Source organism: Ylistrum balloti, unplaced genomic scaffold, assembly GCF_031769215.1.
Source record: "Ylistrum balloti isolate Yb309-2 unplaced genomic scaffold, AGI_CSIRO_Ybal_v1 Utg370758, whole genome shotgun sequence".
Classification (NCBI taxonomy): Eukaryota; Metazoa; Mollusca; class Bivalvia; order Pectinida; family Pectinidae; genus Ylistrum; species Ylistrum balloti.
Window position 1 is genome coordinate 698,540 of NW_026782445.1, and position 27,628 is coordinate 726,167.

The 27,628-nt window shown below is 36.2% G+C and overlaps 1 protein-coding gene across 1 annotated transcript; it reads left to right on the top strand.

Annotated features, from left to right (window-relative positions):
* The first annotated feature begins 578 nt into the window (after positions 1-578).
* Positions 579-27,044, top strand: LOC132558124 (uncharacterized). Its single transcript, XM_060222655.1, has 16 exons — positions 579-747; positions 1,503-1,653; positions 1,938-2,095; positions 2,509-2,601; positions 5,462-5,536; positions 7,957-8,111; positions 9,439-9,522; positions 13,189-13,556; positions 14,698-14,768; positions 17,176-17,229; positions 21,463-21,620; positions 23,241-23,326; positions 25,130-25,282; positions 25,536-25,764; positions 25,883-25,962; positions 26,855-27,044. The coding sequence occupies exons 1-16, from the start codon at positions 579-581 to the stop codon at positions 27,042-27,044; spliced, it is 2,274 nt and encodes a 757-aa protein (XP_060078638.1).
* Positions 27,045-27,628: the final 584 nt, after the last annotated feature.

The window sequence follows — 27,628 nt, forward strand, 5'->3', positions numbered from 1 at the left end:
TGATATGTTGTTTTATATCTATTTGTATCATTTTAGTTGTGTAAGTATCTTTTTTCTGTTTTGGATAATCCTTTAATTTTTATTTAGTTTTCATACAAGTTTATCCAAGAAAAAGAAAATATTAACCACTTTTCGAGAAAATACAACACAATTCAGTACACATGCAAAATATACAGAAGTTGTTTTCATATATTTCTAAATCCTGTAAAAGTGAAGTTTGTTTGGCTTAAAATTGTGTTACGTTTTTGGTTAAGTTAGCGGCAACTCCATATATTGTGTATAACGTCTTTAATACTGATTCTTCATAATGGAATCAGGTTGTGTAGATTCTGTAAGGAATGAGGATATGTATGTACATTTTCTGTAGACAATTATTTTTTTCTTCATGTTGATCACTGTTGATGAATTTTAGAAATTAAAAAAATGTATCTAAATATTTGATTCAATTATGCTGTGGTATTTTCTTTGTACCAAAGCAGCATAGAATGATGAATGTATTTTGTGTTTTTCCTTGATTTGCATGTTAGGAACGTGGTAATATAAACAAAGAACAGACACTAAACCCAGACTTATGAAACATGGCTTCAAAGAACTTGTCTGATTCTACACCGCTGCCTCCCATAACATCTCGAGTATCTACTGACCCTGAGGCTGACCTGATATCAAACCATGACAGCGACAGTGAGACTGACCTACAACTACAGCGGGCTGGAAGCTCTGCATCTGAAGCATCAACAACATCAGCAGGTAATCTATTACATAGAAAAGTTCTTACAATCAAAGTTACCTGTCAAGTCACTCTAATAATTTATGATTAAGGTCACAAGACTCAGTTAAAAAATTAGTCACTTGTCATGAACAGATAACAAGCGAAATCATGTGACTATAACAGCTAGATAACACTCCAGGTCATGTGACTAATAGTCACATGACAGTTAACAGTTAATCAAATTAGAACAATTAACAAACAAAGTCATGTGATTAGAACAATGAACAATTTAAGTCATGTGATTAGAACAGTAGAGTGTTTAGTCACATGACTAGAACAATCAACCATCAAAGTCATGTGACTAGAACAATTTACAATCAAAATCACGTGACCATAACAGTGAAATTTTCAGTCACATTACTAGAACAATTAACAATAAAAGTCACTCTTAGAAACAATTAGGTCACATGGTTGGATACATTATGTGGTCGATAGCGATGTAGTAACACTGATGGATGGATAATGGTTGGCTGATCTCTACTCATGGTGCTGTATCCAGATAGACGAATCTACATCCAGTACTCCCCATGGATATATTTCCAGTGTTGGTGCATTTTCTATCTTTGTTTGATTTGTTTACATTTTGTGTCTCAGTGCTTGATCTCAACTATACAGCTTTCATTTATTTCATACTTAATAGTTCTTATCATTATGACAGAGATGTTTACTGTCAAGATATTTTAAAGAAATTAGATACAACTGGTATTCCACATGTATTTTGTTTTACTGATAGCATCTTCAGCTGTGCTTGATCAGCCTGGAGAAGGGAAAACCCGTCCAGCTGTTGTTCGAGGATTCAGACGAGAATCTGACGTAACAGACAGAGCTATGAGTCGTGACTCACCAGTCTCTGCCAAACGGGGAGTGACATTTCCATCAAAAAAGTAAGAAATAAAATAAAAGTTGATGTCATCAAATATTCACTTAAAAATGCCTCTATCAGATAAAAGTCGAGTAGGTTTGGATTTAAAGTTTCAATTGGACATGAATTCCACTAAATGTATTTCTGGTATTAAAACATGCTACATCTGCATTCAGATTCCTTTATCAATTTTTGTGTATACTACTGTAAAAAAATTGGTAAAGAATTTCTGGTAAATTTTTTCTCAGTGACTGCATCTAATTTTTCAAATTATGATTGATATATACAATTTTTTATAAAAAAAAGTGGAAAATCCAAGAATCTCACAGCAAGGGAGACAACCAAGCGCAGAACATATGATGGTCGTGAGATTACATTCATTACTCAAGATGTACAAACAGACTGGGATTGGGTTCAGGAAGTGGAGAGGACTGGCAAAGGGAAGCAACTTACAGCAAATGATAGTAAGCATTCTGCCTCAATGCACAATCCTCTTAAGCCATTAAAAAACAAAACAAAAAAACCCAAAATTACACAAATTTCCTTAATATTTCAGAAACGAATCGTAAACAAGAAGTGCCATAGCAACATGAGCTATATAGTAAATCATTATTTCTATTTGAGATTAATTTGTTATGGTAGTAGATATTGTCAGAGGATTTCTGTTTAACCTGTTACAATGTGTAAACATTTAGCAGTACTGTGGTACATACATATACCTGATATATCAGTTTCTAATTTTCAGCATTGTGTAATTCTGGAGATGTTTGTAGTGATAAACTAGTGGTTTCTAGATTGTTTTGTCTGATGCATTCATAACAGCATTTCTGTGGAACTTGATAGAAATAACTCTATTTTGATGGTTTTCATATTTCAGAATCTAGCAAACCGAAACCAAAGCCAAAAAAACAAAAACCAAAAAAAGTCAAACCTCTTGACACCGAAATATACCTACAACAACCCAAACCAGGTTTATATTGCACAGAGTTGTTTGTCACAATGTTATCACAATGTCTATAAGGGGCTGGTATTATATAAGCTTCAGTCATTATCAGCGAAATATATCCAGTTTGAAAGTCATATAAGCTAACTGTTATGTTTAAATATAACTAAATTGATAACTTTATATACAGGTTTATAAAAATGTTTAAAAAGATGAAGTAGAGAGAAAGCTTTACTTTAGAAGATGATCATGTTATTTCAGTTCACTTATTATAGACAATAAACACAAAAATTGATGTAAAACTGGCCTGATAGAGGACACTGTAATATTGTGTGTGCACTCATTCTGATGGTGTCTGTGCATTCTCACATTGACTGTACACTGTCACAGTGTCTGTGCACTGTCATAGTGTCTGTGCACTGTCACAATGTCCGAACATTCTCAGAGTGATTGTACACTGTCACAGTGTCTGTACACTGTCACAGTGACTGTACACTGTCACAGTGTTCGTACATTCTCACAGTGACTGTACACTGTCACAGTGTCTGTACACTCTCACAGTGACTGTACACTGTCACAGTGTTCGTACATTCTCACAGTGACTGTACACTTTCACAGTGACTGTACACTTTCACAGTGATGTACACTGTCACAGTGTCTGTACACTGTCACAGTGACTGTACACTGTCACAGTGTCTGTACACTGTCACAGTGACTGTACACTGTCACAGTGTCTGTACACTGTTACAGTGACTACACTTTCATGGTGTCATTTACCCTCATAAATCTGTTAAAATTTATCATATTGTTTTCACACATGGCAATTTTCAGAAAATCAATTTCTAATTTTTTATGTCACTCTTGGTCCAAAACTGAATGTTCATATATTGGTATGCTGTGTGATATGGGGCCGATAAATCTCTGTCAAAAAGATTCTTTTCAAATGTATACAAATGTACCTATATATGGTGGGAGTCACATCTTTCTGGGACTACACTGATACATTAAAGTATTGAGATTGTTAATCAAATGTGACAATGATTTACAAGTATTAGTTACAGGTGAATTGTCTTTGTATTTCTGAGTATGATCTATTTAGAAACAAATTTACCATTTTTGTCATTTTTTTTTCAAAAAATAAAATTATTGGACACAGAGTAGTAGTACCTGTAGGACAATGAAATATTGGACACACATTTGTAGTATCTGTAGGACGATGCAATATTGGACACAGATTTGTAGTATCTGTAGGACAATGAAATATCTGACACAGATTTGTAGTATCTGTAGGACGATGAAACATCTGACACAGATTTGTAGTATCTGTAGGACGATGAATGAAATATTGGACACAGATTTGTAGTATCTGTAGGACGATGAATGAAATATCTGACACAGATTTGTAGTACCTGTTGGACGATGAAATATTGGACACAGATTTGTAGTATCTGTAGGACGATGAAACGTCTGACACAGATTTGTAGTATCTGTAGGACGATGAACTATCTGACACAGACTTGTAGTATCTGTAGGATGATGAAATATCTGACACAGATTAGTAGTACCTGTAGAACGATGAAATATTGGACACAGAGTAGTAGTACCTGTAGGACGATGAAATATCTGACACAGATTAGTAGTACCTGTAGAACGATGAAATATCTGACACAGAGTAGAAGTACCTGTAGGACAATGAAAAATTGGACACAGATTCGTATTACCTGTAGGATGAGGTTGCTGTAGAATTGTGCTGTAACATTGATGTATAGTAGCTCCTGTGTTGAGTGTGTGGATTCTATGTGGTAAGATGACCTGTATACAAGGGGTGAAACAAGCTGATACAGTTACATTAACAGTATTTCTATACATAATTCTTAATCTTTGAGCTGATAAATTGACAGGTAACAATCAATGAAAATGGCTATCTATATATATGGATTTGAACAATTTAAAATCACTTTTAAATACAATTGTTGTTAAAATTGTGATTTTTTTTGTACATTTACTTAATTTTGTGATATTTGTGATCTATGAGTAAACTGTTTCACCCCACAGTGTAGGTGTTGGGTAGATTGTGTGATCTTATATTGGTAGTAGGTGTGTGGGTTTATTCTGTGTTGGTTCTGATTGCCTTATTAACTCATTACAACACAAATAGCAGGATCTATATACAATACACAATTGTTACTTTTAAAGTTTTGTAAATCTTCAGTGATTCACCGGCTCTGAGAAAAGTTTTCTCGATCTTTCAGTAGATAAATCCAATATCAATCCTAAAAGTGCTATTTTTCAAATTTCTTCAGTGTTTTCAAAATTTTACTGATTGTGATGTCTCTTAGAAATATTTTATATCAGAAACCTTACAAAAACAGTTGAATAGTTTCTGCTACATATGATAGATCCTGCTATTGTCTTGTGTAATAATTCCACCGTTAACTTCACACTACTGTAAATCACTTGTCTGGTCAATGTCACACGTGTCGATGTCATACGTCAAAACACACAAGCTTTTCATTTCCAGTTTAAATTATTGTTTTAATAATGAATTAACTTTGTAAAGAAGATTTTGATCGTGGTGAATTTGATCTTACTTCCAAGGTAACTAAAACATTTTTTTTATTACCTTAGAAATACAAAAGTTTGTTACAGAACAGCATTTGATGTAATTTACTATTAATAGGAATGTTTCAAAACTCTGATATTGTAAAATTTGGTATTTACTCTTGCCAAGCATAATAGCATTTACCAATTCTTTTGACACTAAAATTTAATCATCAGACATAGTTTTTGGATTTGTGGGCATGTTGAGACTGGATGACACATGACCAAGCGTTGATATGCAGTACTCTAGGTTTATCTGCACCCACTGACCACTCCATATTTACAGGCGTCATCTCTCCGGGTGGTAAACATGGAGCCAAGGAGGACTTGGGAGGTAGTTCTGACGAAGAAGGTCGTCGAGGTAATTCACAACGTAAACCTACTTGACTGTTGATTATGAGAAAACCAACTTTGATAAGATCATTATATATTAGGTTATTTATTTTATTAATATTATTATGAATTTGATAATGTTATCAAATAGTCCTATCTGGTTTTTTTTTTATATAACCTGCTAACCACATTTATTGCTAATAAGACACTCTATTTAGAGAAGATTAGTAGACAAAATAGTTCCATTTTAGATATCGAAGAATATATGTTAATACATAGTTAAAAGCATCTCTCAAGTGAAATAATCCAGACACCTATCTCATTATGTTTGTCAAATCAGTCACACAATTAAAAATGCAGAACTAAGGACCAAGAGGAACTTACAAATGGTGTCACTTGTAACCAGACATTTTAAGTAAAATCTGCACTACATACATGCAGGTGAACCTGTTTATAAAGGTGTTAAATAGAATCAAGTGGCTATCATATACAGATATTGGTTATATAGAGATGGCCTTTATAGACAGGTATTTATTGTACAGATGTGACCTCTGTAGACAGGGATTCATTAAATAGGTGGCCTTTATAGACAAATATTAGTTAAAACTAGGTGACCTTTCTAGACAGGCAATTATTGTAAAGAGGTGGTCTTTATAGACAGGTATTTGGTATAAACAGGTGCCCATTATAGACAGGTATTTGTTATATAGATGTGACTTTTATAGACAGATATTTGTTAACTAGAAATGGCCTTTATAGACAGATATTTGTTAACTAGAAGTGGCATCTATAGACCGATATTTGTTATATAGAGGTGACCTTTTAAGACAGGTATTTAGTGTATAGAAGTGGCCTTTGTAGACAGGTATTTGTTAACTACAATCATCCTCTATAGATAGATAGAGATGACCTATAATGCAGGTGTGACTGTATTTAATGGAGCAGTTACTTACATAGTGTAATCGTTTGATAGTACATATTGATGTACATACATATGTAACTCAGACATACATAGTAGATCTTGTACAAGTAAGGTTACCATGTGTTTAAATATGTTGTATGCATCTATAATACTAATCTTTTTTTTCTGTCTTAGCCCAACTTTTCACTGTAGAAATAACCTATTAACAGTGAATAGGTATCTTTATGTTTCTGTAGAAACCTTGTAGCATTATAACATAGCAAGGGCTATTCCTTTGGTGTGGAAAGGAAGTAGGATGGAAGGTAGTACAAGGACTGTAATATAGGGTAAGGGTGGAGATAAGGTTGAGGGTAGGGTAGTACAAGGACTGTAATATAGGGTAAGGGTAGAGATAAGGTTGAGGGCAGGGTAGTACAAGGACTGTAATATAGGGTAAGGGTAGAGATAAGGTTGAGGGTAGGGTAGTACAAGGACTGTAATATAGGGTAAGGGTAGAGATAAGGTTGAGGGTAGGGTAGTACAAGGACTGTAATATAGGGTAAGGGTAGAGATAAGGTTGAGGGTAGGGTAGTACAAGGACTGTACTATAGGGTAAGGGTAGAGATAAGGTTGAGGGTAGGGTAGCACAAGGACTGTAATATAGGGTAAGGGTAGAGATAAGGTTGAGGGTAGGGTAGTACAAGGACTGTAATATAGGGTAAGGGTAGAGATAAGGTTGAGGGTAGGGTAGTTCAAGGACTGTAATATAGGGTAAGGGTAGAGATAAGGTTGAGGGTAGGGAAACTGATACATGAATGTGGTGTAGTTGTGGGTTGAGATTATTGAGTACAAAGTAACTAATTACCAAGTATTTATTTGTTGATTAGGTCCAGATAACTGTTGATATATAAGGAAGAAACAATAACTGTGACTGTTCTTTAGTCAACATAGTGTCTTCTTACCCATATATCTGGAGTAGCCCTAGACATGTAGATATTTTCTGTAGTTAAATATTCTGTATCTTTGTGTTTTTCTCTCTCTATGGTGACACATCTAATGCAGCTGTACTTGACTGCTGTTTACATTTTGATATCCCATGGTAAGATATTGTAAAATTGTATATTTTGTGATATTCAATTTTCATGGTTTTCGAAAAAATTCTTTTTTTTGCGGATACTTGAATTCATGAATAAATGTAACTAGATGAATCTACTCATACCATGTTTAAAAACTTGTTGGCTCACAAATTCATGGATAAAAAGTACCAACGAAATCAACAAAAACAAATTCCTCACAAAAATTATTGGTTTTAAAGTATATCAAACCTGAAATCAACAAAAACAAATCCCTCACAAAAATTAGTGGTTTTACAGTATATCAAATATGAATGACCCATGGATGTTGAAAGAGTACATTTAGATCTGCACTGTTGTAGATATATGTTGTATAAGTTCTGTAAAAATGGTACACTGAAGGGTACTGTTGAAGCATTATATCTTCAGAGTATATATGTGAACACTGTGTTCTATGTATGACATGTGCTGTAGGTAAAACTGATGGACCCGAGGGACAGAAGAAAGGAAAGGATGGAGAGAGTGATGGTAAGAAAGATGACAAAGCGGGAGTTGGGTCATCCTACCCATTCGCTGTTGACGACGAGTTTGGAATCCCGATGTTAGAACTAAGCAGTGATACAGACTCGGTATGTATAATGTGTTAATTTTAGAAACAATAGCAAAGTTATCGCCACGAAACTAAGGTGATATGAAGCTAAGATAGTCTAATAGAGTGACATCATGTTTAAAAAAGTCCCATAGGAAAGACACCATGTTTAAAAAAGTCCCATAGGAGTGACATCTTGTTTAAAAAAGTCCCATAGGAATGACATCATGTTTAAAAAAGTCCCATAGGAATGACACCATGTTTAAAAAAGTCCCATAGGAGTGACATCTTGTTTTAAAAAAATCCTGTAGGATGATATGATATTAAAAACAGTCCTATGGGGTGAGATGTTGTTGAAGACAGTGCCATAGAGTGATATATGGTGTTGAAGACAGTCCTATAGGGTGATATATAGTGTTGAAAACAGTCCCATAGAATGATATATGGTGTTGAAGACAGTCCCATGGGATGATATATGGTATTGAAGACAGTCCCATAGAGTGATATATGGTGTTGAAGACAGTCCCATAGAAGGATATATGGTGTTGAAAACAGTCCCTTAGAGTGATATATGGTGTTGAAGACAGTCCCATAGAATGATATATGGTGTTGAAGACAGTCCCATAGAGTGATATATGGTGTCGAAGACAGTCCCATAGAAAGATATATGGTGTTGAAAACAGTCCCATAGAGTGATATATGGTGTTGAAGACAATCCTGTAAGGTGATATGATTTTAAAAACTGTCTCATAGAGCAATATATTAAAGAAAATTTGATAGGATGATATGATGTTGAAGACACTCCCATAAGGTAATGTAGTCCCCCAAGGCCATAGGGATATGATATTAAAAAAGCCCCATATGGTATCATTATATTGTAAGGAAGTTTGACTAGTTCATTGATCATTATTGTTGTATTATTCTTACAACTTGGAAAAATCAACAACTTTATTGGAAGTCAACAACAGTGACATTTCTATTTTATGTTATACTGCCAGCTTTAATATTTACATAGTAAAAACGGTCATCCTGTCCATAAAAATCTGGAGTATGCTCTGCAGACAGAGAACACATCCTGTAAACTTAAACACATGGCACTGTGTTGAGAGTTTGTCTCACAGTGATAATAAAAAAGATATGTCTGAAGGAATTGTGTCCTTGGTGATTGTAATATTTGTAATTGTTTACCAATCCGACAGTTTCATAGACTAATTTGTACAGAATGGCTGTCGAGTGTTGTTGATAAAAGTACACTATATTAAACATCGATATATTTGCCATTCATCCTGTACAGATGTAGAATATGATTAAGTTGATGTTTGTCCCTTATAATACTGGTAGTTAAATTTGTTTACTTATAACAAAAGAGTTCTGATGAGGATGCATACAACAAGAAAACCACAGATGATCGAAATTTTATGCCAAGTATTGGACCTCCACAGATTTTACAGGTATCTGGTTTGTGTAGAACTCCTTAACACTGGTTGTGGAGTGTAGCACAGTCTAACTGACCTGCTTGATAGTCAATCCAGCTAGTCCTGTCTGATAATCCTTCCAGCTTGTCCTGTCTGATAATACTTCCAGCTCGTCCTGTCTGATAATCCTTCCAGCTCATCCTGCCTGATAATCCTTCCAGCTTGTCCTGTCTGATAATACTTCCAGCTCGTCCTGTCTGATAATCCTTCCAGCTCATCCTGCCTGATAATCCTTCCAGCTTGTCCTGTCTGATAATCCTTCCATATTGTCCTGTCTGATAATCCTTCCAGCTTGTCCTGTCTGATAATCCTTCAAGCTCGTCCAGCTTGTCCTGTCTGATAATCCTTCCAGCTAGTCCTGTCTGATAATCCTTCCAGCTTGTCCTGTCTGATAATCCTTCCAGCTTGTCCTGTCTGATAATCCTTCCATCTTGTCCTGTCTGATAATCCTTCCATCTTGTCCTGTCTGATAATCCTTCCAGCTTGTCCTGTCTGATAATCCTTCCAGCTCGTCCAGCTTGTCCTGTCTGATAATCCTTCCATCTTGTCCTGTCTGATAATACTTCCAGCTTGTCCTGTCTGATAATCCTTCCAGCTAGTCCTGTGTGATAATCCTTCCAGCTTGTCCTGTCTGATAATCCTTCCAGCTTGTCCTGTCTGATAATCCTTCCAGCTTGTCCTGTCTGATAATCCTTCCAGCTTGTCCTGTCTGATAATCCTTCCATCTTGTCCTGTCTGATAATCCTTCCAGCTCGTCCTGTCTGATAATCCTTCCATCTTGTCCTGTGTGATAATCCTTCCAGCTCGTCCTGTGTGATAATCCTTCCTGCTTGTCCTGTGTGATAATCCTTTCATCTTGTCCTGTCTGATAATCCTTGCAGCTTGTCCTGTCTGATAATCCTTCCTGCTTGTCCTGTGTGATAATCCTTCCAGCTTGTCCTGTCTGATAATCCTTCCAGCTTGTCCTGCCTGATAATCCTTCCAGCTTGTCCTGTCTGATAATCCTCCCAGCTTGTCCTGTCTGATAATCCTTCCAGCTTGTCCTGTCTGATAATCCTTCCAGCTCGTCCTGTGTGATAATCCTTCCTGCTTGTCCTGTGTGATAATCCTTCCATCTTGTCCTGTCTGATAATCCTTGCAGCTTGTCCTGTCTGATAATCCTTCCAGCTTGTCCGGTGTGATAATCCTTGCAGCTTGTCCTATCTGATAATCCTTCCAGCTTGTCCTGTCTGATAATCCTTGCAGCTTGTCCTATCTGATAATCCTTCCAGCTCGTCCTGTGTGATAATCCTTGCAGCTTGTCCTATCTGATAATCCTTCCAGCTTGTCCTGTCTGATAATCCTTCCAGCTTGTCCTGTCTGATAATCCTTGCAGCTTGTCCTATCTGATAATCCTTCCAGCTTGTCCTGTGTGATAATCCTTCCAGCTTGTCCTGTGTGATAATCCTTCCTGCTTGTCCTGTGTGATAATCCTTCCATCTTGTCCTGTCTGATAATCCTTCCATCTTGTCCTGTCTGATAATCCTTCCAGCTCGTCCTGCCTGATAATCCTTCCAGCTTGTCCTGTCTGATAATCCTTCCATCTTGTCCTGTCTGATAATCCTTCCAGCTTGTCCTGTCTGATAATCCTTCCAGCTTGTCCTGTCTGATAATCCTTCCAGTTTGTCCTGTCTGATAATCCTTCCAGCTTGTCCTGTCTGATAATACTTCCAGTTTGTCCTGTCTGATAATCCTTCCAGCTTGTCCTGTCTGATAATCCTTCCAGCTTGTCCTGTCTGATAATCCTTCCAGCTTGTCCTGTCTGATAATCCTTCCAGCTCGTCCTGTGTGATAATCCTTCCAGCTCGTCCTGTGTGATAATCCTTCCAGCTTGTCCTGTGTGATAATCCTTCCAGCTAGTCCTGTCTGATAATCCTTCCAGCTAGTCCTGTCTGATAATCCTTCCAGCTTGTCCTGTCTGATAATCCTTCCAGCTTGTCCTGTCTGATAATCCTTCCAGCTCGTCCTGTGTGATAATCCTTCCAGCTCGTCCTGTGTGATAATCCTTCCAGCTTGTCCTGTGTGATAATCCTTCCAGCTTGTCCTGTCTGATAATCCTTCCAGCTTGTCCTGTCTGATAATACTTCCAGCTCGTCCTGCCTGATAATCCTTCCAGCTCGTCCTGCCTGATAATCCTTCCAGCTCGTCCTGCGTGATAATCCTTCCAGCTCGTCCTGTGTGATAATCCTTCCAGCTTGTCCTGTCTGATAATCCTTCCAGCTTGTCCTGTCTGATAATCCTTCCAGCTTGTCCTGTCTGATAATCCTTCCAGCTAGTCCTGTCTGATAATCCTTCCAGCTCGTCCTGCCTGATAATCCTTCCAGCTTGTCCTGTCTGATAATCCTTCCAGCTCGTCCTGCCTGATAATCCTTCCACATCTATCTAGCAGATGGTTTTTTTTTTGCTTTTCTTTAACAGGGTTGCCATAGCTTGTCAATCAAACTAATCTTCTTTTCACAGATAACTGTTTTAGCTGATCCTGATACCATAGCTTATTCTTACATGTGACTTTATCTTTTGTAGATAGAGATTTTCCACTGATTTCTTTTCCTTTATCTATCTTTCATGTTTATTTTCATTACTTATATATCCTGCATCACATCCCTTTAAGTTTCATTTTTAATCCTTCATACCCTTCAACTACATCAGCTACATATCTTAATTCGTCTACTGCATGTAACTCTTCACTAAATATTGTAGTTGTGACATCAGAATATCTTGTGATACACAGTAATATCCTTTTAATGTAATCACTTTTTATAACACTTCTGTTAATGTAATTGCTCTTTATAACACTGTTGCAGATTGCTTCCATTCAATTTGGTATACTGTATCTAATTCTAAATTTATTTTGAAAGATGCTACACATATACTTGAAGTTCTTTTGAAATCATCCAAAAGTGAATTTAATTGAATTTATCTTTGTTATCATTAAACTTTATTTGCTGTCAACAAACATTTCTGTTGTTTAGAAAAATTATCAACCCTTAACATCAGATTGATGTCATTGTTTGTACTGAAAGAAACTTGTAATTAGCTAAAAAGCTATTAACTTGAAATATCTTTTATGCTATGAAGCCATGGCACCAAAACTGCAGTGTACACATCCAAATTAATCCTTCAATGATAATGTGACATTGGATTTTACCTAAATTATCTATATTCAATAATGGTATAACTGGCAATGTTAGTAATGTATCTGGAATTCTCATGCTTTTCAGATATCTTTGTGTCTTTTATCCTTGTAATATTATTTTTTTTATTTCATGGTAAACCATAGTTACCTTCAGAATGAATCACTGAAGTCTTTCCTCATGTCTGTTTAAGGGTTCAGCAGAACATTTGTTTATAAGAGAATAAATTGATACCTTTATCTCTAATTCTATACAGTACTTTTGGGTATATTTTCAAGGTAAGTCAAGATCCCATTTTTCCAAATTTTACTGAATTCTGTTACTTAAATTACTTTCAAGACCCATTGGGAATTCCCCTGGAAAGGCATGAGTCAAGGACTAGAATATCTAAGTCTAAAAAATCACTGTTACTCGTGTTTGTCAACTATTGAAAGAGATGTCTTGTAATATTTTCTGGTTTGTTGATCAGTACATCCGTGAATCGGAGAAGCAGGACATAGATGTGGAGGATCCTAGAGCTCTGGAGCTGGTATCGGAGGAAGAAGAGGATTACCCAGTAGATGAACATGGCCGTTCCCTCGGCATGCTCGGAGGAAATTGTGAGTTCTGTGAAAAAGAAATCAAGCGGTTCCCATCTCTGGAACAGCAACAAAGTCAGCCCCCAGAGGAGCTGTATTGTTGTAATCAGTACCGTGAGTTTGTTGAGTTTGCAACCAGCCAGTCAGCTATTATGGAAGAGGAACACAAGAAAAAAAACAAGATGATAAGTGTGAAGTCTCATCCTCGCCATGGGGACAAACAAGCAAGACAAGCTGCTCGGGAGCGAGCTGAAAGGAGGTGAGTGGCACCATCTAATCATTCATTATAATCAGTTATAATGGAAAAATGAATTGATTAACATTTGAGTTTAAGGAGGTTATTTTCATGTCTGCATTGTAGACAACATGTTATAATGTTTCGTTAGTGTTAGTCATGTGATACAAAATCAGTCATGTGATACAAAATCAGTCATGTGATAAAGTCTCAGTTGTCATGTGATACGAAATCAGTCTTATGATACAGTATAAGTCTTGTGATAAAGTATCAGTCATTTGAATTCTTTTGGTTGTCCCCAGAAAGTTTTAATCGTAATACCCCTTGGTTGTCCCCAGAAAGTTTTAATCGTAATACCCCTTGGTTGTCCCCAGAAAGTTTTAATCGTAATACCCCTTGGTTGTCCCCAGAAAGTTTTAATCGTAATACCCCTTGGTTGTCCCCAGAAAGTTTTAATCGTAATACCCCTTGGTTGTCCCCAGAAAGTTTTAATCGTAATACCCTTTGGTTGTCCCCAGAAAGTTTTAATCGTAATACCCCTTGGTTGTCCCCAGAAAGTTTTAATCGTAATACCCCTTGGTTGTCCCCAGAAAGTTTTAATCGTAATACCCCTTGGTTGTCCTTAGAAAGTTTTAATCGTAATACCCCTTGGTTGTCCCCAGAAAGTTTTAATCGTAATACCCCTTGGTTGTCCCCAGAAAGTTTTAATCGTAATACCCCTTGGTTGTCCCCAGAAAGTTTTAATCGTAATACCCCTTGGTTGTCCCCAGAAAGTTTTAATCGTAATACCCCTTGGTTGTCCCCAGAAAGTTTTAATCGTAATACCCCTTGGTTGTCCCCAGAAAGTTTTAATCGTAATACCCCTTGGTTGTCCCCAGAAAGTTTTAATCGTAATACCCCTTGGTTGTCCCCAGAAAGTTTTAATCGTAATACCCCTTGGTTGTCCCCAGAAAGTTTTAATCGTAATACCCCTTGGTTGTCCCCAGAAAGTTTTAATCGTAATACCCCTTGGTTGTCCCCAGAAAGTTTTAATCGTAATACCCTTTGGTTGTCCCAGGAAATTTTAATCGTAATACCTGTTGGTTGTCCCAAGGAAATTGTAGTCATAATACCCCCTGGTTGTAACCAGGATGGTAAAGTCATAATTTCTCTTGGCTGTCCCCAGGATCAGAGAACGTGAAATGCAGCGCAGACAACAGGAAGTATCGGGTATGCAGCAGCAGGCTTTTATGGCAGGTACGTAAAGACTGTGTCGTCATGTAGTATAGACAAGGAAACGTGATTGGATAGTCTGATCATGTGACTTCTGAAATACAATCTTCATGTTGATGATTGTGTGATCATTATATTGGTTAAACATGTGACCCACCAACCAAAGTTGTGTTTAAATCCTTGCATGTTTTGAGTTTGGGATTAAGTTTATTAACTCCCTTCACATTGGTATAACAATTTATCTTTTCTGATGTTATCACTAAATTTTTGATTATTTCAAACTAATACAAGTTTTGCTAACTCTGTCACATGATTGGACCAACAGATGTAACTAAAGTAACATAATAGTTTAAACAAAGTATAGTATTTTATTTATACCACAATATTGTTTACATCATGTTTATATACATATAGATATTTTTTCTCCCTTTTGTAGAAATAACACAGGTTTCTACAAAACTCAATATTTTATAACCTATTCCTGCCCATATTTATACTGAATATTACTCCTATAACACGGTCTATTTCAAATTTCAGGTAAAATACAGTTATTTCTTTGCTTAATAATTATTCATAATAATTCATATTCTGCTTTACCCATTAATCTTATAGTATTCTCCCTATCAAATAATTGGTATTCCTTCCCATCAATCTTGTAACATCCTCTCAATTTGATAATTGATATTCTGCCCTACCCCTCTATCCTGTAATATTCTCTCAATTTGATAATTGATATTCTGCCCTACCCCTCTATCCTGTAATATTCTCTCAATTTGATAATTGATATTCTGCCCTACCCCTCTATCCTGTAATATTCTCTCAATTTAATAATTTACAATTTTCTTCTATACCCTACCCAATAATCCTGCAATATTCTCTCAATTTAATAATTGATATTCTACCCTACCCAATAATCCTGCAATATTCTCTCAATTTATTAATTGATATTCTACCCTACCCAATAATCCTGCAATATTCTCTCAATTTATTAATTGATATTCTACCCTACCCATTTCTGAAGCATCAGATCAAGGACAGCCAATGTTTCTCTGTCTCCTTCTTTATCTCTTACTTTGGTCATTTTTCTATAAATAGCGCTTGATTTTGCTGTGGTTTGAGAAGTTGCTTTAACTTGGCTAGAATTAGAGAGTTTCTAAGATTCATTGCCAGTTATGTGTACTAGATCTTATGTATATCTATATACGCTATGGTTTGCTAGAAATCTGAAATACATCTCGGAACTAATCCTTTTTACTGAGTGAGATTGTTGTCCCTGTAAATTGTAAATTTCATGTCCCCAGGTCTCACATTTTCCCCTGTGGAGGTGGTAAAGTTTACTATAGTAGATATAGGAAAATTACATTTTAATTTGCTTTATTTTCTATTGGTAATAGATCAAACTTGGTTAGAATTGTTAGGATGACAATTTGATGGTATGCACATATTGACCATGGCTGCCCCTCCGGAGTTGATGGGCACGGCCAAAAATGAACTGAAAATGGACTGAAATTTCAAAAAATCTGTGGTAACCCCAGCAAATACAAACAGTTAAAATGTTTAAAAGGCATTTATAAAATGTTTCTTTTATTTTCCTCTATTATATTGAGAGGAATTGCAAAATTATGCAATCATATGTAATTAATCTGAATATCTGTTATTGAAACAGGTTATTATAGAGTTAAATTTATTGTTTGCATTTTAATCTTACAGTCCTTCTCCTCCTCTTTCTCATCCTCCTTCCCCCAAGTTATTCTATTGTTTGCATTTTAATTTTGCTCTCCTCCTCCTCCTCTTCCTCCTCCTCCTCCTCCTCCTAAATCACCCTCCTCTCCTCCTTTTCCTCCCAGGAGTACAACAGGACAACTTGATGCATCATGATTTTTTTCTTTGTTTACCCTACTACTGTAATTAAAAACAAAATCATCTTAGAATTCTTCCTCTGTGGTTTTTTTCTTGTTTTTTTTTTTTAATTAAAAAAAAAGTCTTCTTCTCTTATAATTTTGTATTGCTATTTGTGGTTAAGAATTCTACAGGGAAATTTCACACTGTTTTGTTGTTTATCTTTCTTAATACATGTAACTTTCCATCTAAAGGCTAAACTTAAAAATGATGATAAACGTGTTTTAAACAATTGAAGCAGCATATTTTTGACTGCCAGGTTATCTGAGATCATTGGTCAGATTTACAATTACCTTTGCTAATCACTGACCAGGAAAATATAAAATTTGAATTCTTTTTAATTTCAGCCTTTTGATCTTTACTAATCTTTTTAACCCACATGGTTACTTTTCAACTTTCCATATAAAAAAATTTTGGATGTAGTCACGTGGGTTGGGAAGGTCAGCACTGACCGGTCCCTAACGATCGTATTTCTCCTCATGCTTGTCCTAGATGTTGGTTTTTGTGATGGTGATTTGACTTTGTGTGACAGGAAAATCTAAAGGCTTGGGCAGCCTCCCTGGACAGCAGCTGTATAAAGACAGTGGTAGGTGGCGCTCTACACTGGGTCATACACTCTCGCTTCTATCGTCCTGTATGCACTGCACTGGGGGAAGGTCAAGGCTTTTTAACACGGGTCATACCCTGTGATGTAAGGGTCAGTCCTGACCACAAGGGTCCATATTAAGTTAAGGATTTTCCTGAGTTCTGAGGTGAATCCATTAAGGGGTTAAATGCCTTACCTTAGACCGCCCAGATTCTGACATTTTGGTAGATGTTTGCTTATTAAATTTCATATGAACATTGCTTTTTATGACTTCAGTCACTAATCCTCTTTGAGTTTGAACTTTCATTGTATACACCTGTAGATTTGAAAACTTGGCATGATAAAGGCAGTCATGCTTCCTCCAATGATTTGTTCTAAAGTAGGACAGTGTGGTAGGTACTGTACAGAATGTCACAACATCCTCTTCGTGTCAGCATATTGTATTGTATTTTAGCACTTTTGATACTTCATAGGAGCATGTCCCAACTTTTCACATATGATTCACAACTCTGGGGAACATTTTTATCAATGATATAAATATATTGATTTTATCAAGAAATTAACATATACCCTGCTTAGGAAGAGGGTGATTTTTGAAACTTTGTACCATATAAGTGTGGGGTCTGCTGGTGTAAGATGTATTGAATTGTGATGTGACCTGTAGGCCAGCTGTTTATATATATATTTATACTATACATTGTGTGTTTGCTATTTGCTATATATCTGCTATATAATCACACTATATTGAGTGACCAGGCCAGGCTCAATACTGAACAGAATCTACTGTTCAGGTAAAACGTTTCATTTCTATATGTTTTACCTGTTGTGTGTTGCATGCTTAGAAGCTAGCTAAAAGTATCGTGTGTGCAGGCTTACACCATAGATGTGAGAGTTTGTTCACCATAGTGATGTAGCTATAGGTATCATGTGTGCAGGCTTACACCATAGATGTGAGAGAATTTGTGTATATACAATAGTAATGTAGCTATCGTGTGCACATGCATAGACTTTGAATGTAGTGAGAGTTTGTGTGTATGAAGTATAAAGTGATGTAGCTATGTATAATGCGTGCATGCTTTACCATAGATGTGAGAGTTTGTTCATAGTCTTTAGATGATGTAATTATTAGCCTGTCGGCCATCATCAGACGATGGGCCGTTTTAATTGCTCTTCACCCGTAATCTGTTGTCTTTTCATTCATCCTTCCGTCCACCAATATGTAATCAATTTCTGTTATTGATAATTTTAGAGAGACATGGTACAGCTTTTTCTCAAATTTCATATATAGGTTCCCCTTTGTCATGCTTTATCCATTTTGGGACTGATCGCAAAAACAAAATGGCGAACATGCTGCCATCGTAGATTTTGATAGTAATTGTTTGTTGTCACTGTTTCTGGAGAACTACTGGACAAACCTACATTCCTATATATTATATCAAGGTTTCCCATGTTCCCATGTCACACATTTATTTTCCACGTTTATTTTTCATTAATAGAAAAATTCATCAATAGAAAAAAACACCAAGATTGTTGGCTATGTTAGATTTTTGACAGTAATTTTTGTTATCACCAACACTTGAAACACTAGAAGGAACAATGTCTACACATGTAGGTTTCCCTTTGTGCGATATTGTCCAAGTGCAATGTTCAAAGCAGTTAAAAGGATAGAAGAGGTAAAAAGGGACAAGATCAGACTAGTAAAGACTTGATAAAGATCATAGCATGATGGGCACAAACGATCACTACAGGAATCTCTAACAGTGAACTACGTTACCCACCATCATAGCATGATGGGCACAAACGATCACTACAGGAATCTCTAACAGTGAACTACGTTACCAACCATCATAGCATGATGGGCACAAACGATCACTACAGGAATCTCTAACAGTGAACTACGTTACCCACCATCATAGCATGATGGGCACAAACGATCACTACAGGAATCTCTAACAGTGAACTACGTTACCCACCATCATAGCATGATGGGCACAAACGATCACTACAGGAATCTCTAACAGTGAACTACGTTACCCACCATCATAGCATGATGGGCACAAACGATCACTACAGGAATCTCTAACAGTGAACTACGTTACCCACCATCATAGCATGATGGGCACAAACGATCACTACAGGAATCTCTAACAGTGAACTACGTTACCCACCATCATAGCATGATGGGCACAAACGATCACTACAGGAATCTCTAACAGTGAACTACGTTACCCACCATCATAGCATGATGGGCACAAACGATCACTACAGGAATCTCTAACAGTGAACTACGTTACCCACCATCATAGCATGATGGGCACAAACGATCACTACAGGAATCTTTAACAGTGAACTACGTTACCCACCATCATAGCATCAACATAGAGTCTGTCATAATAACATGATATTTCTGGTCATGGTTTCATATCAGTAAGAAACTGAAGGTTAGGATCATTCTTCAAACATTGAATGGTGAGAATGACATGTTGATGAGAGGGACGGTAGTGTATGTATATAGATTGAATATTGATGAGAGTGAAGCTGGTGTATGTGTGGTCAGTCAACCCTGTATATCTGGTCCTAATATTCCTTCAAGTTTTCTATCTCATGAAAGATCAGATTCAAACCTTTGAGTTAATTTGAATGGTTGAAGTTATGAAAACTCTATTTCAACCTATGAAATTAACAAGTTGTGAATAAGATTTTTTCTTGTAGAAAACTTGGAAGACGATTTTAAGACCTGGTGCTAAGTTGTAATCATGAGAGTGTTCAAAGGAACAATATCCCTGAATCTATAAACTACGCTTTGTTGTCTTTCCTTGGTTGTTGGATGTGACAGTAGGTGTCTCTGTGTGAGTATCATACACGGTGCTGCATTAACAACATCTTTAAAATAAAAACCGGCCTCGATCGAAATATCTTGTTTTGAGTTTTGTTGATTTGAACTTGACCAATGACAATCAAGATTACAAATAAAAAACCAGCTAACATTTAACTTCATTGAACAAGTTCAGTCGAGCTCTAAAGAGATGTTTTCATGTACGAGGCCGTACAGATGTTCCCGCACTTTAACTGGTTATATAGGGTATATATCCCGATAAACAAATGTAACAGGATGTTAGGATAATGCTTATTATTAAAAATAAATAAATAATAAATAAATAAAAAACAATCAATAACCAACACTATTATAACCTAATAATGATAAAACTGACTACCAAAATTATTAATAATAACAATAGATAATTATTTTATTGTTTAAATTATTCATTATCATTTCACTGAAATCAAATAATTTGGGAAGAAAGAACTTTGAAAAGAAAGAGAAATTAATTTAAAATCGTGTTTTCTAAATACAAAGTGCTGGCAATGTTAAAGTTTTATTTTCGTAATCTGTTGTTGAATGAGTAAACATCATGATCAGAGAAAAATAAATTTACAATTTCACAAAGTTGAGGAATAGCAAACTTGTCAGTAAAGTTCGAGAAGTATAAGATGTTTATCACACAATCTAGAAGATTCAGACGAAGAGCTACGCATCGCATCACCTGCTGAATCCCCGATGCCTTCATCTGCCTCACCGGTTTCACCGGTTTCGAAAACCAAGGTGTCAAAAAAGACAAAAAAGGCAAAACCTAAAGTTCACAGGGCACGGCAACCGCCCCCTCGGGTGAAACCAGACAAGCCCAAAAGTGGGCCGAAACGTAAATTTTTGGGCACTACCCAATCTTTCGCGGGAAAAACAGGATTTCAAGGTATCAGTACAGGTCATGATTTAAAATGTTTGTATGTATAAAGTTATGTGATTGTTAAGTGTTTGGTAGTGAAATGAGATATGTTGTTGTGTTGAATATGAATGGTGTGAGAGGTTCTAGGGAAGGTATCACATCCTTCATTATACATTATGCCATACAGATTCAGTCATTTGATACTAAGTCATATTCAGTTTCCCTTACATTTCTCATGTAGCTTTGTCTTCTGTAGAAAATACACTGTGATGTTATCTTTTTATCAGATTTTAGAGTTTTAAATGTTTGTAACATTCTTGACATGTCATTTCTACATCTTCACTATACAACTGTATAAATGTTTATTATCTTTAATTTACCCTCAAAACTCAATATATTTCATTAAATAAAATTATGATTTAATCAATTTCATCAATTTGAATTTATCTTCAACTATATGATACATTTCTCACTGAAATACATCTAAATGAAATCTGCCTCCTTGTAGTGGCCCGGCAGATGAAGACTATAAACTACATGTTATCCTCCCAGCGATGCCTGGAGGAGGGATGGACTATCCGTGCTCCGAGCCCCTTGCTGCCAGAGGAACATGAAGACATATTTGTCCCTGAGCCCCTTAATCCAGCCATGATAGCCTCAGGAAATGTGAGTGATTAAACAATGGACATTATACAATGATTAACTCCTAATTAGACGTATATTATTTATTAGCAGCACCAATCAGAAATTGATTGTGATGTCATAATGTGGACAATGACATGCCATGAATTGAAATTGGCACAAAAAATAGCTGGCTTTATTCATTAATTCCAGTTGTATGTCTGACCCCTGATAGAGAAGTCCTATGTACATCTACCAATGATTTATTAATTCCAGTTTTATGTCTGACCCTTGATAGAGAAGTCCTATGTACATCTAACTATGATTTATTAATTCCAGTTTTATGTCTGACCCCTGATAGAGAAGTCCTATGTACACCTAACTATGATTTATTAATTCCAGTTTTATGTCTGACCCCTGATAGAGAAGTTCTATGTACACCTAACTATGATTTATTAATTCCAGTTGTATGTCTGACCCCTGATAGAGAAGTTCTATGTACACCTAACTATGATTTATTAATTCCAGTTGTATGTCTGACCCCTGATAGAGAAGTTCTATGTACACCTAACTATGATTTATTAATTCCAGTTGTATGTCTGACCCCTGATAGAGAAGTTCTATGTACACCTAACTATGATTTATTAATTCCAGTTGTATGTCTGACCCCTGATAGAGAAGTTCTATGTACACCTAACTATGATTTATTAATTCCAGTTTTATGTCTGACCCCTGATAGAGAAGTCCTATGTACATCTACCTATGATTTATTAATTCCAGTTTTATGTCTGACCCCTGATAGAGAAGTCCTATGTACATCTAACTATGATTTTTGAATTCCAGTTTTATGTCTGACCCCTGATAGAGAAGTCCTATGTACACCTAACTATGATTTATTAATTCCAGTTTTATGTCTGACCCCTGATAGAGAAGTTCTATGTACACCTAACTATGATTTATTAATTCCAGTTTTATGTCTGACCCCTGATAGAGAAGTTCTATGTACACCTAACTATGATTTATTAATTCCAGTAGTATGTCTGACCCCTGATAGAGAAGTTCTATGTACACCTAACTATGATTTATTAATTCCAGTTGTATGTCTGACCCCTGATAGAGAAGTTCTATGTACACCTAACTATGATTTATTAATTCCAGTTGTATGTCTGACCCCTGATAGAGAAGTTCTATGTACACCTAACTATGATTTATTAATTCCAGTTGTATGTCTGACCCCTGATAGAGAAGTTCTATGTACACCTAACTATGATTTATTAATTCCAGTTGTATGTCTGACCCCTGATAGAGAAGTTCTATGTACACCTAACTATGTACATTTATTAATTCCAGTTGTATGTCTGACCCCTGATAGAGAAGTTCTATGTACACCTAACTATGATTTATTAATTCCAGTTGTATGTCTGACCCCTGATAGAGAAGTTCTATGTACACCTAACTATGATTTATTAATTCCAGTTGTATGTCTGACCCCTGATAGAGAAGTTCTATGTACACCTAACTATGATTTATTAATTCCAGTTGTATGACCGACCCCTGATAGAGAAGTTCTATGTACGCCTAACTATGATTTATTAATTCCAGTTGTATGACCGACCCCTGATAGAGAAGTCCTATGTACATCTAACTATGATTTATTAATTCCAGTTGTATGACCGACCCCTGATAGAGAAGTTCTATGAAGATGGACAGAAGTTCCTAACCATGTTCCCTGATGGAACTGGAAATGTTTTGTATCCTTTGTATACTAAAAAAGAAACATTTTATAACTTCAGTTGTTGTAAAACGTTTTCCTCGCACCATCACCAATGTACCATGAAATGTGTATTGAAGTTAAAGACTCTAAAACTGCAACATGTTACATTACATAACAAGACGATGCTGTCCTATTGTCAGCTTGAGTCAGCTCTCTTTTCCTACCCCATGTATGATTAAAAGGATCTTTCCCTAGTTTGAGGGTAGGACAAATTAATCTCTACCCGAGAAGAAGATTCACAAATGTCTATAAAGCCTCGGTTTAGACTGTCAGGAATCTCCTTGGAGGGTGAAGATTTCTCGGTCCTACCCTAAAGCTAGGGAAAGATCCTTTTTCTACCCCTTATCCAGAACATACTAGAAATATAGGAATAAGACAAATATATGCTGACAAATATGGAAACGAAATCAGGCAAATAATGAATTTTGATTTAATTGTGACTGATTTTTAATCTTCATTTTACATTCGACAGAGACAGTTGTAATAATAAATCATTGTCATAAAGCATTTTAAACTGGTTTGAATAAACAGAAATGATCAGATGCTGTCTAACAATGATATCAAGTTTATCAAAACTGTCAATATCTATCAGTCACGTCTCTTGCATCTCAAAAGTTTTAACTTCTGGTCCAGCACATGTTTATGTTCTGTGTGTACAAGCTGTCTTACCCCAGCTAGATAAAGATATCATAACCTCAACAGAAGTGTGTATATTTCTGTCAGATGGATTAGAATAATAGAATCTTTCAGCCCCTTTAGGTTTATATAGGGGCTCTCAACCCTTGGGGGAGATTAGTAAGTTGTCGAACACAGACGGCATATGAACAGTGACTTTTCCTGCACCTCAGGGTAAGAGAAAAGGAAATCACACACTGGGAAAAATGTGGATTTACCTGTCCAGGGTAAGAGAAAAGGAAATCACACACTGGGAAAAATGTGGATTTACCTGTCCAGGGTAAGAGAAAAGGAAATCACACACTGGGAAAAATGTGGATTTACCTGTCCAGGGTAAGAGAAAAGGAAATCACACACTGGGAAAAATGTGGATTTACCTGTCCAGGGTAAGAGAAAAGGAAATCACACACTGGGAAAAATGTGGATTTACCTGTCCAGGGTAAGAGACAAGGAAATCACACACTGGGAAAAATGTGGATTTACCTGTCCAGGGTAAGAGACAAGGAAATCACACACTGGGAAAAATGTGGATTTACCTGTCCAGGGTAAGAGACAAGGAAATCACACACTGGGAAAAATGTGGATTTACCTGTCCAGGGTAAGAGAAAAGGAAATCACACACTGGGAAAAATGTGGATTTACCTGTCCAGGGTAAGAGACAAGGAAATCTCAGACCAGTAAAAAGCGTGGATTTACCTGTTCTGGGTAAGAGACAAAGAAATCTCACACCGTTAAAAAGCACGGATTTACCTGTCCTGGGTAAGAGACAAGGAAATCTCAGACCAGTAAAAAGCACGGATTTACCTGTCCAGGGTCAGAGTTATCCTATCCCTAACAACCACAGGATCACCCTGTGAAGTATGTGAGAATTTTGTGTCTTGTTTCATTCCAATTGAAATTGTGATATATATATCTAATTTATTTTTCTTGTTGAAAATGTGAGAAATTTGTGTTTTTTATTTTCTTGTTGGAAATTATTTTCTGCGATTGATTAACACTACTTAGTTAAGTAAGATGATGTGACAGACAGAGGATTGATCTTTTTGCCTTCCATCAATGTAACAAAGTATCATTTGGTGTCAGAAGTTACCTTAACACTGCTCAGTTATCCCTCTGGGAACCTCGCAATATCAATATCCTCTGTGACCTTGGGCCAGTACACCTACGTGGTACAGGAGGACACAGACCGACCAATCGTCCTCTCAGTGTTTGAACCTAATGGATACGCCACATGTTATCATCCTAACAATGTGATCAGGTCAAGTTGTTAGCCATACTTTCTGTTAAAACTAGAGTGTTGTGTTTAAAATAATACCCTGTCAATCTGGACTTATTAAGAATCATCCTCAGTATTCAAACCTATATAACAGGTAGATGTTTGACATAAACAATATGATTTCCCTCTCGATGTTTAAAGATTTATTGAATTAAAATATAATGAAAGAAGTGATCACCAAACATAATAATGAGCTGAATATAGAGGTTAATGTTTTATCTTTTTGTGTCATCAGATTGTGTATGGAGCCTATCGGTGGAATAGAACTTGATCCCCTAGGGAACCGCAAACGTCGATGGAGCTGGAAAGACCAAGAGACTCATGTTCATGCCCCTCCTTTCCAGCCAATCCACTTTGGTCTGAATCGATACATAGGAGTTCGTGTGATGAGCCAGGATAGGATAGCTCTCACACTCAGTGCCAAACAGCGTAGCTGTCGCTTCAATGTAGGCGCTAAACTTAAGGTATGTTATACCAAAGTTTAATCTCGGATCATCATTGTGTAGTAATGACATGTAAAATAAAGTAAAACGAAGAAAGAAAAATTAAAAGTTTTATAATATATTTTTTTTTCTGTTACAGTTAATAAATCCAGAGAGTGTTCCCTCTAAAGAACTAGACGACACTTTGATATTTTTAGATGATAAGAAGAACCGTGTTGAGTAAGTATGGAGATTCATAGTCTACTCCATCTCGTTTAGCTTGTCAGGATGATTACTTACTATACACTGTAAACAGCTATACAGAAAGCCTGCAACATAAACCCTATTGTTCGACAAATCTATATATTATGTATGGAACTTGTATCACAAGTTTCAGTATACATGTAGGACTTGGTGTTACCCTCTTAACAAGACTAATGGCATTCATAGTCAGTAGAGAATCTATACAGTATACATGTAGTAGGACTTGGTGTTACCCTCTTAACAAGACTGATGGCATTCATAGTCAGTAGAGAATCTATACAGTATACATGTAGTAGGACTTGGTGTTACCCTCTTAACAAGACTGATGGCATTCATAGTCAGTAGAGAATCTATACAGTATACATGTAGTAGGACTTGGTGTTACCCTCTTAACAAGACTGATGGCATTCATAGTCAGTAGAGAATCTATACAGTATACATGTAGTAGGACTTGGTGTTACCCTCTTAACAAGACTGATGGCATTCATAGTCAGTAGAGAATCTATACAGTATACATGTAGTAGGACTTGGTGTAAATACCTTCAAAACCTATATATCTAGTTAAGATATTTCATAAAAGATATCATCATGTCACTCAGTCAAGAAAATTGAGTCTCCTGGTTTGTCATGTTTGGGTAACACATGCTTTAGTTTTTTGCAAAGGCTTGAAAATCTGCCATTGTATATGGATGCTCTTCATGCATCTATGTACCTTGGCAATTGGGAGAGCTGTTCAGGGGAGGTAATTCCAAACAGAAAAATATTCCAGAAGTTCAGAGAATTTTGAGGAATTTCTGGCTTAACCTTTGTGGCAGGATATATAATATTCACCAGTATTAAGTGTTATGAAGTATATTGTCTATTACAGGACCCTGCTGGATCGGGTTTCTACTTTACTTAAATTTCCCAAGTCTCCCAAACTTGAGAAGATCTTGCCACCTCTAAGCCTAACATCACGAGTAACAAAGACAGAGAAAATGAAGAAAGAAAGAGCACAACAGATTGCAGCTATGGAAGCAAAGAAAACAAAACAACCTGGCATTGTAACAGTCAACTAAGTAGATGTAATGTAGACTCACCATAGGTCTGGTAATATAGTCATCTGTCAGAGGAAATGCTTGAACTAGTATACAAATACCTCAGTGTGATAAATAAACATCATCCTGCACTTTATCATCCTTATGTCTATTGTAGTCTTTATTTAACAGCCATTTTAATTCAGATTCAAATTTTTGCTGATTAAAGAGACAGGTATATTAAACTGAGATATTTCAATTTGACTATTAAACTGACGCGGATCTTAGTTTGACTGGAATATCAAATTGACTTGGGTATTAGTTTTGACTGGTGTATTAAAGTGACTGGGATACTAGTTTGACTGCGATACTGACCCTACACAGATAAGCCTTTGCTAAGCTGGAGCTTATGAAACTGTCAGATCTTTTTGTATAGATTTATTAAATATTACTGTTAATCTATTGCTCTATTGAGATTCATTTTTAAGATAAATCTGACGATTATTTTGTGTATTAGAACACGATGAGAACATAGATTTTGTAGAATCAGAGTATAGATTCCCATGTTGCCATTTTCCTGTCTGATTATGTAAGAATTATGTTACAATATGTGAAAACTTTGTAGC